The sequence below is a fragment of the Drosophila sulfurigaster genome, chromosome 3 (assembly GCF_023558435.1).
Source record: "Drosophila sulfurigaster albostrigata strain 15112-1811.04 chromosome 3, ASM2355843v2, whole genome shotgun sequence".
NCBI classification, from domain to species: Eukaryota; Metazoa; Arthropoda; class Insecta; order Diptera; family Drosophilidae; genus Drosophila; species Drosophila sulfurigaster.
Genome location: NC_084883.1, coordinates 28,662,204 through 28,676,003, shown reverse-complemented (window position 1 = coordinate 28,676,003; position 13,800 = coordinate 28,662,204). Strand labels below are relative to the sequence as shown.

Sequence of the window (13,800 nt, the reverse complement as noted above, 5' to 3'; positions counted from 1 at the left end):
GTTCTCTCCTTAGTTTGCCATAAGCCTAATTGCTTTATTGTCGACCAAAGTGTACAGCATAATATATGTTTATTTTTTATTATACACTCCTTGCACACTGTCTGGTAACTGGCTTCATTTTTTGTCATTGCATTAAAGCAATTTGTGGCCCCCCACACTCACATTCATATATATTTTTTTCACTTAGCGGCACTTTCACAGTCCCCTTCTCCTCCCTCTCATCACACTGCCCCGCACGTAGTGCTCTTTCATCATTCTTAAAAACGAAAATATTTATAGAAAAATGTTTATGCCCGGCGGCGAGTTTTATGCAAGCTGTGCCTGAATTTATGCTATTCCTTCATGTTTTTTTTTTTGTTTTGGTTGAGAGCAATTTGTGTGTGTGTGGCTTGTGCCAATATTTGTAGCTATAGCTCTACGAGCATATCAAGATCATAATCTTTATGGCTATTGCCGAACCAGCCCAAAAGCGAAACCGACCAAACCAACGAGAACCAACAAGAGAACAGGGCGAAAACAACTCGAGCGACAAACAAGCAATGAAATCAAATAAGCTGAGGGTATAAACAACAACAACAACAACAGCAATAACATGAATGAGAACAAGAGCAATAACCACAGCAAAGGCAACAGCAATAACAACAACAAATTGTGTGTGTCACATAAATTATTTGCTGCTGAATTGGCAATTATTTGTTGTAATTTATTGTGTGATAAATTGCGTGTATGCGTCTCTCAGTGTGTGTGTGTGAGTGTGTGTGAACTGCTGGGGTATGTGTTTTTTATTTAATTTAAAAATAATTAATTTGCCAGGAAAGTGAAGCTCTGGATTTGCAGCATCATTCAAACAAATTAAGCGTCCAACATTGTTTGTACTTGCAACACACACACAGTGACACACACACTTGCACTTGCACACAGTCAAACACATCCGCAATCGTAGTTGGATAAATACATATGCAAATGGTTGCATTATGTGCAGCTGCTGCTGCTGCAGCTTGCATACAATATGTAATGACTTAAGTCAACGATGTCAATCATTGTTGTCATCTTCATTTAATCAATACTGAGTGTGTGTCTCTCTCTCTCTCTCTCTCTCTCTCTCTCTGGGCAAGTGTGTGTGTGCGAGTGTGTGTTGTGTCTGTCTCGCAGACGGACATTCACTTTACTGTTGGCTGCAGCAGTTGCAGCTTCAGCTGCAGCTGTTGGTGCTGTTGTTGCTGCTGATGTTGGCAGAAACTCAACTCATCTCATTGCGAATCAATGCATACGAAATTCTCCTCCCTTGCTGTCATCAAGACAACTTCCTTTAGATTGATTTTCCCCTTGCACTCGAAGTCACTCATTGGCATCGCTTGCTACTGATAAATGCTGAAAGAAAAGTTGTCAAGCTTTGTAAATAATGAAAATAAATGGGAACAAATATCGTTATAAAATATAGAAATTAGAAACACAACGCACATCATTTAATTTTAAGTTTTTTAAGAGACACGCATAATTATTTCTTATTATTTTATTATTATTATTTTTTGTTATTATTTATTTTTATTTTTATTTAAAAATAATGTTTAAAAATAAAGTTAAATAAAACTAAGGAGATTCTATTAGGTTAAGAATACTACATTAAAGATTCAAAAATAATAAATAAAAAAGTTCTAAATTTATAATTAAATTTTGCGAATTCACAAGGCAAAACTTCACTTTTATTTAAAGAGATTTGCGAATTTGGCAAGATATTTAGATTTTAGTCTGACATTTTCATGACTACAAATTTTTAATTTTCATAGATAGATTGTATATTAAAAAAATATATTTAGCTTAAATATGAATTGTATTTATGTTTACTACCAATCTTTAGGTATAATAATGTTGTTATTATTTTAAGTACTAAGTAATCTAGCTTTCAAATAACGCTTGCTACTCGATTTTTCGATTTGCTTAAGGGAAGTGGGTGTGGCAACATAACAATTTTGCCCATTCAAAAGTATTTCTTTAATGCCTTCCACAATTTTATCTGATCGCAATCAAATTTTCAGGACTCATAAATACTGTAGTTAAATTTTGTATACACCAAAATCGCTCTATCTTTAAAATTACGCTTGTTATTAAATTTTTATACCCGCTACCCATAGGTTAGAAGGGTATTATAACTTTGTGCCGACAGGAAATGTATGTAACAGGTAGAACGAGGCATATCCGACCCTATAAAGTATATATATTTTTGATCAGCATCAACAGCCGAGACGATCTAGCCATGTCCGTCTGTGTGTCGGTGTTACCATTTGTTATATTTGTACGCAGATCAAGTTTGTTTCAAATTTTTGCCACACCCACTACATACATTCATTTTCCGTTAATTCAACTTTTAAAATAATTTTTTTATTTAAATTAATTAAATTAATTATACACGCCACTCGTATTCAGAAGGACAAAAAAAAAACCCGATATTATAATTTAAATATACCGAATTTATATACCTGAAATATACTGTAACATACCGTTATTTGGTATATTGGTATTCTACTGCATTCATTTAAAATATAACAAAAAAGTTAGCCGGACATATTGACAGTGCCTCCTTGTGCCTGTTATATACATTTCCTGCCCATATAATACCCTTCTACCCAATGGGTAGCTAGCATACGAATGAGTTTCTCCCATGCTGTGCACCACGATGAAATGTTGCAAGTCACATAACGGCATTTGGCAGCAATGGATTCGGATCGAATCTGATGAAAATTAAATGGCAGCCAAGAACATTACTATACAAGAGCAAACAAATAACAGCAATGCAAATACATAAACAATTACTACTGTCCATTGCCGCGCACGTTGAACTTTATTATAAAGTATGAGATCTTAGTCCAAATTAACATTCCGGGCTTTTGCAATATAATACATTAGCTTGCACTTTCGTTTAAAATCGATGAGCTTTGATTTGCCGGGTCCATTATAGAAATCTTCAAGTGTGAACTTTTCAAAAAAAATTAAGTCAAGAAATTCTTCCTTATAGGAAGAATCATTAGTATCCAAGTCATTAAAATGAAGGTAAAGTTCAATAAGTTTAAAACGTATCAACTCTGGAATACGTCCACTAAGAACTATAATTAAATTCTTGAATGTGTGCACTGGAATCAAAAAATCAAAAATGTTCGCTTGGTTGACTATTTCACTTGCTCGCATTTTAAGATATGAATCGGCCATAAGAAATAATGATAATAATAATAATGATAATGATAATAATGAGGAACTCTGAAGTTCGTGCGAGCACTGAAATATGGCAAGAAGTTCGATAATGTTGCATTGATCTAAACGATTTTTCAACTTCTCAATGCAGGCGTCCGTAATGCTGCTCACAAGATATTTATGTCCGAATTCGAGTAGCTTTATAATTTGTGCTACGTCATTACAATGTATCTGCGAGTCGCCGCTATAGATAAAATTTCGAAACATTACGAAAGTTTCGGGCTCCACGTCTGTTAGCTTAATCTCTCCAGTCGTTCCCTCGATAAAGTTTCCATAGCACATGCGCTCAAAAACTTCCGACGCACACGAGAAGATCAATTTATGGCCTAAATAAACATTATCATCGATGATAAATTTACAATCGGTGTTGCGCTCAGAATCCAGAATTGCAGTCAACGATTTTCCAAGCCTGAAACAATTCTTTGTTGAATACAAGTTTGCGAAAAATAATTCAACGAAAGTACTCACCAATTCATAGTTTTAGTTTTTATTTTCTTCAGAACACAAAATCTATGAAGAAAAATTGATGTTCAGCGCTTTCGAGATTGAAAATATGAATGAATCAGACTACAAAATATCAGCAAATAAAATTGAAACAAATTTGCTCTCTTCTTATATACACAAAAGCACGACTGAGCTCCAATATGAATGAGCTCAATATTCTAGAAACTATGTAAAGGCCGCCTCAAACAAATTCGCCTACTATGATCAAGAATAAACAAAAGGGCGTCACGATATGATTTTAGAATACTAATAGAACCTCTTCAACACTTGAACAAGTAAGAAAGCTACAGTCGAGTGTGCTCGACTGTCAGATACCCTCTACCCATTTTGAATAAAAACAAAATATTGCGGTACTGTTTAAAAAATATACCGAATATACTAAAAAAAATACTACAAATATACCGAATGGTACATTTGGTATATCGATATAGTATCGCATTCAAAATATATCATAGACGTCACAATCTACCAGATTGTCGGATAAAACAATTCAGACCCCCAGTAAGTAGGCGAATTTGCCCATACAAATGCCTTCCACAATTTTATCTGCTCGCAATCAAATTTTCAGGACTCATAAATACTGTAGTTAAATTTTGTATACACCAAAATTCGCTCTATCTTTAAAATTACGCTTGTTATTCGATTTTTATACCCGCTACCCATAAGTTAGAAGGGTATTATAACTTTGTGCCGGCAGGAAATGTATGTAACAGGTAGAAGGAGGCATCTCCGACCCTATAAAATATATATATTCTTGATCAGCATCAACGGCCGAGACGATATAGCCATGTCCGTCTGTGTGTCGGTGTTACCATTTGTTATATTTGTACGCAGATCAAGTTTGTTTACAATTTTTGCCACACCCACTACATACATTGATTTTCCGTTAATTCAACTTTTAAAATAAATTTATTATTTAAATTAATTATACACGCCACTCATATTCAGAAGGACAAAAAAAAAAACAACACCTGATATTATAATTTAAATATACCGAATTTATATACCTGAAATATACTGTAACATACCGTTATTTGGTATATTGGTATTCTACTGCATTCATTTAAAATATAACAAAAAAGTTAGCCGGACATATTGACAGTGCCTCCTTGTGCCTGTTATATACATTTCCTGCCCATATAATACCCTTCTACCCAATGGGTAGCTAGCATACGAATGAGTTTCTCCCATGCTGTGCACCACGATGAAATGTTGCAAGTCACATAACGGCATTTGGCAGCAATGGATTCGGATCGAATCTGATGAAAATTAAATGGCAGCCAAGAACATTACTATACAAGAGCAAACAAATAACAGCAATGCAAATACATAAACAATTACTACTGTCCATTGCCGCGCACGTTGAACTTTATTATAAAGTATGAGATCTTAGACCAAATTAACATTCCGGGCTTTTGCAATATAATACATTAGCTTGTACTTTCGTTTAAAATCGATGAGCTTTGATTTGCCGGGTCCATTATAGAAATCTTCAAGTGTGAACTTTTCAAAAAAGATTAAGTCAAGAAATTCTTCCTTATAAGAATCATTAGTATACAAGACATTAAAAAGAAGGTAAAGTTCAATAACATAAGTTTAAAACGTATCAACTCTGGAATACGTCCACTAAGAACTATAATTAAATTCTTGAATGTGTGCACTGGAATCAAAAAATCAAAAATGTTCGCTTGGTTGACTATTTCACTTGCTCGCATTTTAAGATATGAATCGACCATAACAAATAATGAGGAACTCTGAAGTTCGTGCGAGCACTGAAATATGGCAGGAAGTTCGATAATGTTGCATTGATCTAAACGATTTTTCAACTTCTCAATGCAGGCGTCCGTAATGCTGCTCACAAGATATTTATGTCCGAATTCGAGTAGCTTTATAATTTGTGCTACGTCATTACAATGTATCTGCGAGTCGCCGCTATAGATAAAATTTCGAAACATTACGAAAGTTTCGGGCTCCACGTCTGTTAGCTTAATCTCTCCAGTCGTTCCCTCGATAAAGTTTCCATAGCACATGCGCTCAAAAACTTCCGACGCACACGAGAAGATCAATTTATGGCCTAAATAGACATTATCATCGATGATAAATTTACAATCGGTGTTGCGCTCAGAATCCAGAATTGCAGTCAACGATTTTCCAAGCCTGAAACAATTCTTTGTTGAATACAAGTTTGCGAAAAATAATTCAACGAAAGTACTCACCAATTCATAGTTTTAGTTTTTATTTTCTTCAGAACACAAAATCTATGAAGAAAAATTGATGTTCAGCGCTTTCGAGATTGAAAATATGAATGAATCAGACTACAAAATATCAGCAAATAAAATTGAAACAAATTTGCTCTCTTCTTATATACACAAAAGCACGACTGAGCTCCAATATGAATGAGCTCAATATTCTAGAAACTATGTAAAGGCCGCCTCAAACAAATTCGCCTACTATGATCAAGAATAAACAAAAGGGCGTCACGATATGATTTTAGAAGACTAATAGAACCTCTTCAACACTTGAACAAGTAAGAAAGCTACAGTCGAGTGTGCTCGATTGTGAGATACTCGATACCCATTTTGAATAAAAGCAAAATACAATCTCAAAATATTAAATAGAAATATGCATGTATTCTCGATCGGGATTTGAACACCAGCACCACCGACCGGGTGGTAAAACCAAAAAAAAAGTTTGTACCCCGAGCGGGCTCAAACCCAAGCACCACAACATGCTCGGCTTGCAATCTACCACCACAGCTATCGCATTGCTTATGAATCCTGTATGCATACAGATACTAATATAGGCGAGCGTGTATATCAGGAATCACAAATACCATTGTTATTATTGTATATACCAAAATTCGCAAGTCTAGCTTTAATATTACTCTTATTATTATTAATTTGCGGGAGCGGAAGTGGGCGTGGCAAAAATTTGAAACAAACTTGATCTCTTATAGTCTCTAAGATCTATGTAGGTGTTCATACGGACAGACGGACATGGCTATATCGTCTCGGCTGTTGATGCTGATCAAGAATATATATACTTTATAGGGTCGGAGATGCCTCGTTCTACCTGTTACATACATTTCCTGCCGGCACAAAGTTATAATACCCTTCTACCCTATGGGTAGCGGGTATAAAAATGATGGCTCTATCTCTTATAGTCTCTGAGATGTAGAAGCATATTAATGTTTTATTAACACACTCTGTTTACCACCAACTTACGATTAAATCTTAATTAAATTAATTCTCTAATCATTTAAGTTGTTTTTAAAGATGAATTTCACTTAATATTTTGATTTCTTTGCACTCTGACTCACGTTGCTTAACATTAGCAGTTAAAATAATAAATGATGAATGCAATTAGCTGCAATATTCAAGAATCTTTAATAAATTTCCAAAGCATTCAATTCTGTGCAACACAACGTAGTGCGAGAATCACTAACGAGCCCAAAATATCAAAAGCCTTAATGGATTAAAAAAGCAGGCGGCAAGCAGACACATTCCCATGCACACACACAGTGACAAAATGAGCTCATTAAGTGCTCACACACACACACACACACATACACACACAGAGACAGATACTTAACTTACTGAAAGCAGCTCAATAAGTTAACACTGCGAGTCAGTGCGCTGAAAAGTCGTTTGAGCTTTGAACTCAATTTCGCCTACTTGCACCCGCGTGCAGAATTGCAACATATTAAGGACGTTGCCTTGGCATGAGCTCTGAGCATGTGTGTGTGTGTGCCAATTTTTCAATTGCTTGCATAATTAAAATATTGCGCATACGCAGCTTGGTACTACATTTATTGATGCTGTGCTCTGCGAATACTGAGAGTACTGAGGAGTGCAGTGAAAGACATAAATCTTTTTGCCATTGCAGACAAAGACACAGAGGCAGAAGCAGTCGAAGCAGCAGCAGCAGCAGCACAATGTCGAGTCAGGAGTCGCATTCGATTGCCTTGGCTATAATTTACGATCTCTGAACTTCTCTCTCTCTCTCTTATTCTCTCTCCATCACTGGATATAAGGTTGTCACTGGGTTCATCGTAATGCTTTTAATAGCATTTACATTGCCGCTGCTTCTACTTCTGCTTTGGCTGCTGCTGCTGCGCTTATGAAATATGAGCGCAAATTGATGTCATTTTGGTGTTTGGCTTTGAATTTACATTTCGGTTATGGTTTTCTGGTTTTGAGAGTGTACGTGTGTGTGTGGTACACATTAATTGGTTTGCTTGGCTGTCGCCAAAGCTTTAGCTTAAATTAATTTATCTCCATGCATATTATACTATATGCATTTTAATGCCTGCCTTTGGCTTTGCCTATTTTATGACCAATTTAATTTATGCATTTTCAATTGCATTTTATATTTGAGGTTTTTGGCTTATTTGTGTCCACCATTTAAAATTAGTTTCTACTTAGTTCGGCTAAACATTTATTTATGCCCAAATTATTTTTGCAAATTTCAACATTGAAAGAGCAAATTTAATTTATTGCTTTTATATAAAATTTTCGTAAAATTTTTGGTGTAAATTTTAATGCTGAGATTGCATAGCGCTGATTTCCTTTATTTATGGGCTTTTTGGGATTAGTTTTGTTTGAATTGATGTGGTTTGTGCAAATAAATATTAGCATAGTTTAGAGAGCAACTAATTTTTCTCAATTTCACAATCATAGTGCGAGCTATTAACATAATTGTTTTTATTTTTTAAAACCATCTAATTAAATACAAATATATTTGATCAATGTAACTATCAACTCAGATAATTCTTTTAGTAATACTTAATAATAATAATCATTTGAAATTAATAGCATATTTGTTTTTATTTATGAAAACGATCTGAAATTTAATGTGTTTTTTATATTTTGTTTTCAAAGGATTTAATTATTCTTAAAATAGTTTACTGTTATTAAAAATTAATAAGAAAATCTTTGGTAAATTTAATAAAGAAATCGGATAATTCTTTTAATATCACTTCACTTTGAATCAGTATATTGTTTTTACACCATTAAAATCTAAATGTTTACTTTTTTGTTGTTTTTAATTATATTTGCTGTTTCATTTTTTTATTGGTATTTTAGTTTTCTCTAATTCCATTCCATAAGCTAATCTTTCATCAATTTAACCAGCAGTTCAGATAATTTTGTATGATCGTGAACATATTTGTTTTTATTTTTGAACACCACCTGAATCTTAAATTTTTTTAGATTTTGCTTATTGATGTGTCTGATTAGAAAAGTAAATCTTTGATAAATTTGACTATCAGCTCTCTTCAACATACTTCATTTAAAATCTCATTTAGTTTGTTCATATTCTCGGCAAATTGAAAAAAGAAAACATTTAAACAAACTATGCAATCGGCCAACCAAATTCAAACGACTCGCACCACAAACGGCCTGGCATTTCAACCAAATTGAGTCTGACCAGGCCAACCAACACACATACACAACACACAATTCAACACAAGGTAGAAGAAAAACCGAGAAAAACAAATTCGTTCAGATGCAGCTGATGCTGTTTCTTTTGTTGTTGGCATTGCCAATTTAAGCGCAAATGCAATTGGAATTTGCAATGAATATTTAAACAAACGTACACAGAGGTCAGGAGAAAAACGGGTAGCATAAAATTAACACAGAGAGAAGTGTTGAGCAAAGTGCATGAGTAATGCATTTGTGCAACCATCGGACGTTTGCTCGGACGGTGTTGTCCTCTTCTCCACTCTGTGTGTGGTTTTGTACTCATTTCGCATTTGTGCTGTCAGTCAGTAAAATGAGCGTAAAAATTGTAAATAAATTACTACACCAGGCGACGGCACACAGGGCCAATTAAAATATAGTTAATTGTGCAAGTTCCTGGCGGTAAGTAGAAGTTGCAGCAGCAACAGCAGCAGCGGCAGCGGCAGCAATGAGTGTTCGCTGCAGCTGAAGACAAAGTCGGGCGGTAGAAGTTTGTGCTTAAATCATAGCCTTCATGCCTGGAGTGCAGTCTATGCCAGATAAGGCCGCAAAAGTTAGCTACAACTACAACAGCAATACACACATACACACACACACACACACACATTCATTCAGGCATGCTGCATATGTGCGATGGCTGGCAAAGGCATATAACTCATACGACGTGTGTGACAGCAGCTGCCTGAGGAGGAAAAGAACTAGAATCGTTGGCTGACTGAGTGCAGGCGACATTTGAAACTTCTTCTTGTACCCGCACTTTGAATGCCATCGAGATATAAAAGTTTGGCGAAATCTAGTGCGCCGTGCTGATAATGAAATGAAATACACGAAAAATCTAACGTACGCCAAAGCCGTGCTAAGAAATTATCATGCACAAAAGACTCAAGGCACATTAGTTTTTAAGTTAAAGTTGAGGCACAGAAAATTAAATTAGCAGCGCATTTGAAATGGAATGCAAAATTTATTAAATTAATTTCAACTTGTTAAAGTCACACTGCCTGTAAAATTCTTATTATAGCATTATAGAAAATGGTGATGTGAAATTAAAATACAGAAAAGTTTTGAGCTTGATGAAAACAAAACTTGCTTCTGTCAAACTAAATGAATAACCAGTTTAATTGCTTAAAAGAATATAAATTTTATAAACAAAATACATTAAACGGATGGAGAATTACTTTTCTAAAATTCTTTTATTTGAATTCAAAAATCTAATATTTAAATAATGTTCAAGAGTGGCAAAATATTCTCTGAAATTATCATTAAGAAAAGTCTTGAGTTTGTAAAATATAAAATTTTATACATTAAACTCCGAAAATCGCATATTAATTGAATTATGACATATTGAAAATAAAGTGAAATGAGCTAAACAATTAAGTATGAAGAAAAGTCGTATATTAGCAAAAATAAAAGTAATTTCAATGAAAATTCAAGTTTATAATTTCAAAATTAGAAATCGTATGTAAGTAAAACACGATAAACTAATGACATAATTACTATTTAAACAATGTGCTATTTAGTTAAAAAAAAAAATTTTATAAAATTTATGACTGAACGTGCTTAGAAATTATAAAAAATTTAAATAAATTTAAATTGAATAAATATAAACTCATCAAATTGTGCAAAGTACTTTATGTAAATTAATAAACTCAACACATACAACTGATGGAATAATTGCTACTATATAGTGTAGAAAAAATTAGGAAACGCTGAACTAAAAGCAGTTAATTAAGAATGTGAAAACGCGAACGAAAGCATGGAAACAGTAAATTTTTTGAGGCACATTGTGTGCGAGGAATTGCAAACCGAAAAATGACCTCAAACAGTTTCTCAAACATGCAGTACTCGTAGTTAAATGCTTAGACCTCGGCCAAAGCCTTTTTAATTGCCATTGTAAAATACGAAGTTACTTTACAGCTCTCGAACTCTCAGCTGGCCATCAGCTTGCCAGCTAGCACTTTGCCCTTTAGGCTTGAAATTCTCTTCACTCACAGAGAGAAAGCGAGAGAGAGAGAGACTGTTGGCCTTACACTTTGATTTATGCACGAACAAGCTGCCAAAACGTCTTTTGGCTGTCCCCGGCTACAACGATTTCAATTTGCGTTAACTAGTCGGCCTGGTTCACAGACTCAACTGCCAGCCTGCCTGCCAGCCGCATGCCGAGTTTTCGGCTTCTCCACATCGCCATCTCCATCTCCAGCTCCAACTGATTTTGGGCAAACCCTTTTGCTGTCGTTGGCGACAAGCGAACGAAGTTTGCCCATCCGGCTGGTAGCTCTTGGCATTGTCACGGCCTTCCATTGCGGCACGCCATTCTGTTGATTTGATTTTGCTCGCCTTGTTGGTGGGCGTGGCTCTTGCACAATTTCGCATGTGAAATTTCGCTGACTGACATGTCGTCGTCGGTTTCGTCGTCTCCAGTTTCTTGTTTTTATTTTCCAGTTTTTGTATTTTTTCGGCATGTAATTTTTTAATGCATTTAAACGGCTGTCAAGTGGCCCATAGTTGGTTTTGTTGCCTACTTTTGTGCGTTTGCCCGCTAGCAATCTCTTGAAATATGCAAAAAACTGGCAGCACTTACGACCACCAAACACACACACACACACACACATATTCACATATGCCAACAGCCGCTTTTTCTCGACCTGGCCGAAATTTAGACGTTTTCGGTTTCAGTTCCTGCAGTTGAAAAAAAGGAAAAATGCCATCGCATACCGCAAAAGAAAAAGTTTTAGTTTTGTAGTTGTAGGCCTAACATTGCATGCTTTTAGACCTCAACCTTTTGGAATAGTGCAAAACACATGTCGCGCATTTTAATGCTCTATTTGAAAGGTGTATTAGGAGTACGTATTTCACTTACAAAATATAATATATATTTTTGTGATGGTTTTTGTATGCATAATTAACAAGCAATCAACAACTAATCTGTGCTGCAAAATTGACAAACATAGGATACAAAATATTTAATTTGCGTATATTAATTTAATAACGTGTTAAACAGCTTAGAAGTGGAGGGTGTGTTATAAATATTTGAAATATGTCAGCATATAAATTTTAATTAATATTTATAAAAAGTAATATTGATAGGCATTTCCATTAGTTCTGAATATTAATTAAATTATTGGGTTTCATGTTGAGTGATAAACTTAGCTAATTTTAATTGCAGAGCTAATTTTAATTCAAGATATTATTAATTAGTTTTGTCGAAAAAAAAAAACATTTAATTGTTCGACATTTCCGAAAACTGCACTTCAAGTGAAGTCAAACAAACTTTAACTGTATTTCATCGAAATCGAAATTTAAAATTTATAAAAAAATATATAGCTGCAAATTTAAAAATAGAAGGACTTCCAAAAATACATTTGTTTACAAAATATACTAATAAAATGGCTTAAAACTATATTTAAATTTAATTTTTATTAAATTAAGGGATCACTAAGTTTTATAAAAAATTCGTTTTTAGTTTAGTATGTTTAAAAAAATATTTTTTTTTTTTAATTTTTCAAAGTAGTTAAAATTGGACTTTTTAACTTAAAGCTAATGTAGATATGATTTAAAGTGGTTCTCTAAAAACTTAATCGTATGCAGTTTAAAGTTTCCAAAGGGTATGTAAACTGCGACTTGTTGCTTCTTTATTTAGCTGCATGTTGTTTGTGCACTTCAGTGCGATGCTCGCTCGCAGAGCACATAAAAAATTGAAATAGAATACAAACATGTTGGCAACTTTTCGTTCAACAACAGCAACAGCAGCAGCAACAATTCCCTTCGCCTATCTCTTCGTCCGTTGGTCTGTCTGTCTCTCTGTCTGTTTGGCTGGTTTGGTTGGTTTTGGCCTGCCTAGAGCAGCAAAAAAGTTTTAACTGATTACGTTTGCCGTTGATAATGTTGAGTGACATTTGGTTTGCGTATTAACTTAAGTGAGCGACAGGCTGGGGAGGCTAGCTTCCTCTCTCCTCCCTGTGTCTTCCCCCTCCTCTTCTATCTAGTGGCATGTGTGTGTGTGTGTGGGTAGAACTGTGGCTGTTGCGACCCCGATTTCCACCCTTGGCTAGGGGCGCGCACATTGCGAGCTAGTGCGGCGTTTGCGTGCACTCTGATTGCCAAGGGGCTTGTGTTTCAATTAAAACGATTTTTTAATGTGTGCGCGAGTTGTTGCTGTGCTGCTGCTGCTGCTGATTCGCTGCTTGTTGCGATCAAGGGAAAGCGGGGTGGAGAAGGGCATGGCAACATTTTTAGAAATGTAAGAAATTAATTTCGTGTGGTAGCTATTCTAATGTGCAATATGTACGATTTTTTATTGCTCTCTTGCAGGTGAGTGAGCATAAAATGAAACTTTTTATACGGCACGATGCTCCATGCATCGTGTGCTTTTAAGCAAGGTTGAATGTTTTGCACAAATTCTGACATTACACAAGTGATATGTTGCAATGTTGTTTGAGAACTGACTTTAATTTGACTTAATATGACATGGGAACAATTATTGTAAATTAATTACAAATTTGGAAGCAAAGGATAATAATTATTAGTAGAAAACTAATAGTTTACGAATAAGCAAATTATTTTTGTAATTTTTAATATTAATTGTTCATTTCTA

At 34.8% G+C, this 13,800-nt stretch overlaps 3 protein-coding genes across 5 annotated transcripts in view; 1 reads left to right on the top strand and 2 right to left on the bottom strand.

Moving 5' to 3' along the window:
* Nucleotides 1-13,800, top strand: part of LOC133840305 (G-box-binding factor-like) — a 78,544-nt gene that overhangs the window by 16,931 nt on the left and 47,813 nt on the right. The window lies entirely within an intron of this gene.
* On the bottom strand, nucleotides 2,860-3,905 carry LOC133839989 (speckle-type POZ protein-like). Its single transcript, XM_062271641.1, has 3 exons — nucleotides 3,715-3,905; nucleotides 3,252-3,655; nucleotides 2,860-2,960 (listed from the first exon to the last, which is right to left on the bottom strand). The coding sequence occupies exons 1-3, from the start codon at nucleotides 3,720-3,722 to the stop codon at nucleotides 2,860-2,862; spliced, it is 513 nt and encodes a 170-aa protein (XP_062127625.1). The 5' UTR covers nucleotides 3,723-3,905.
* On the bottom strand, nucleotides 5,268-6,160 carry LOC133839988 (uncharacterized). Its single transcript, XM_062271640.1, has 2 exons — nucleotides 5,967-6,160; nucleotides 5,268-5,907 (listed from the first exon to the last, which is right to left on the bottom strand). The coding sequence occupies exons 1-2, from the start codon at nucleotides 5,972-5,974 to the stop codon at nucleotides 5,268-5,270; spliced, it is 648 nt and encodes a 215-aa protein (XP_062127624.1). The 5' UTR covers nucleotides 5,975-6,160.

Excerpts from the sequence above, each read along its gene's own strand:
- LOC133839989 (XM_062271641.1), bottom strand. Across the intron at positions 2,961-3,251 it reads GTGCTCGCACGAACTTCAGA|ATTTCTATAATGGACCCGGC; the intron begins GTTCCTCATTAT and ends TCACACTTGAAG.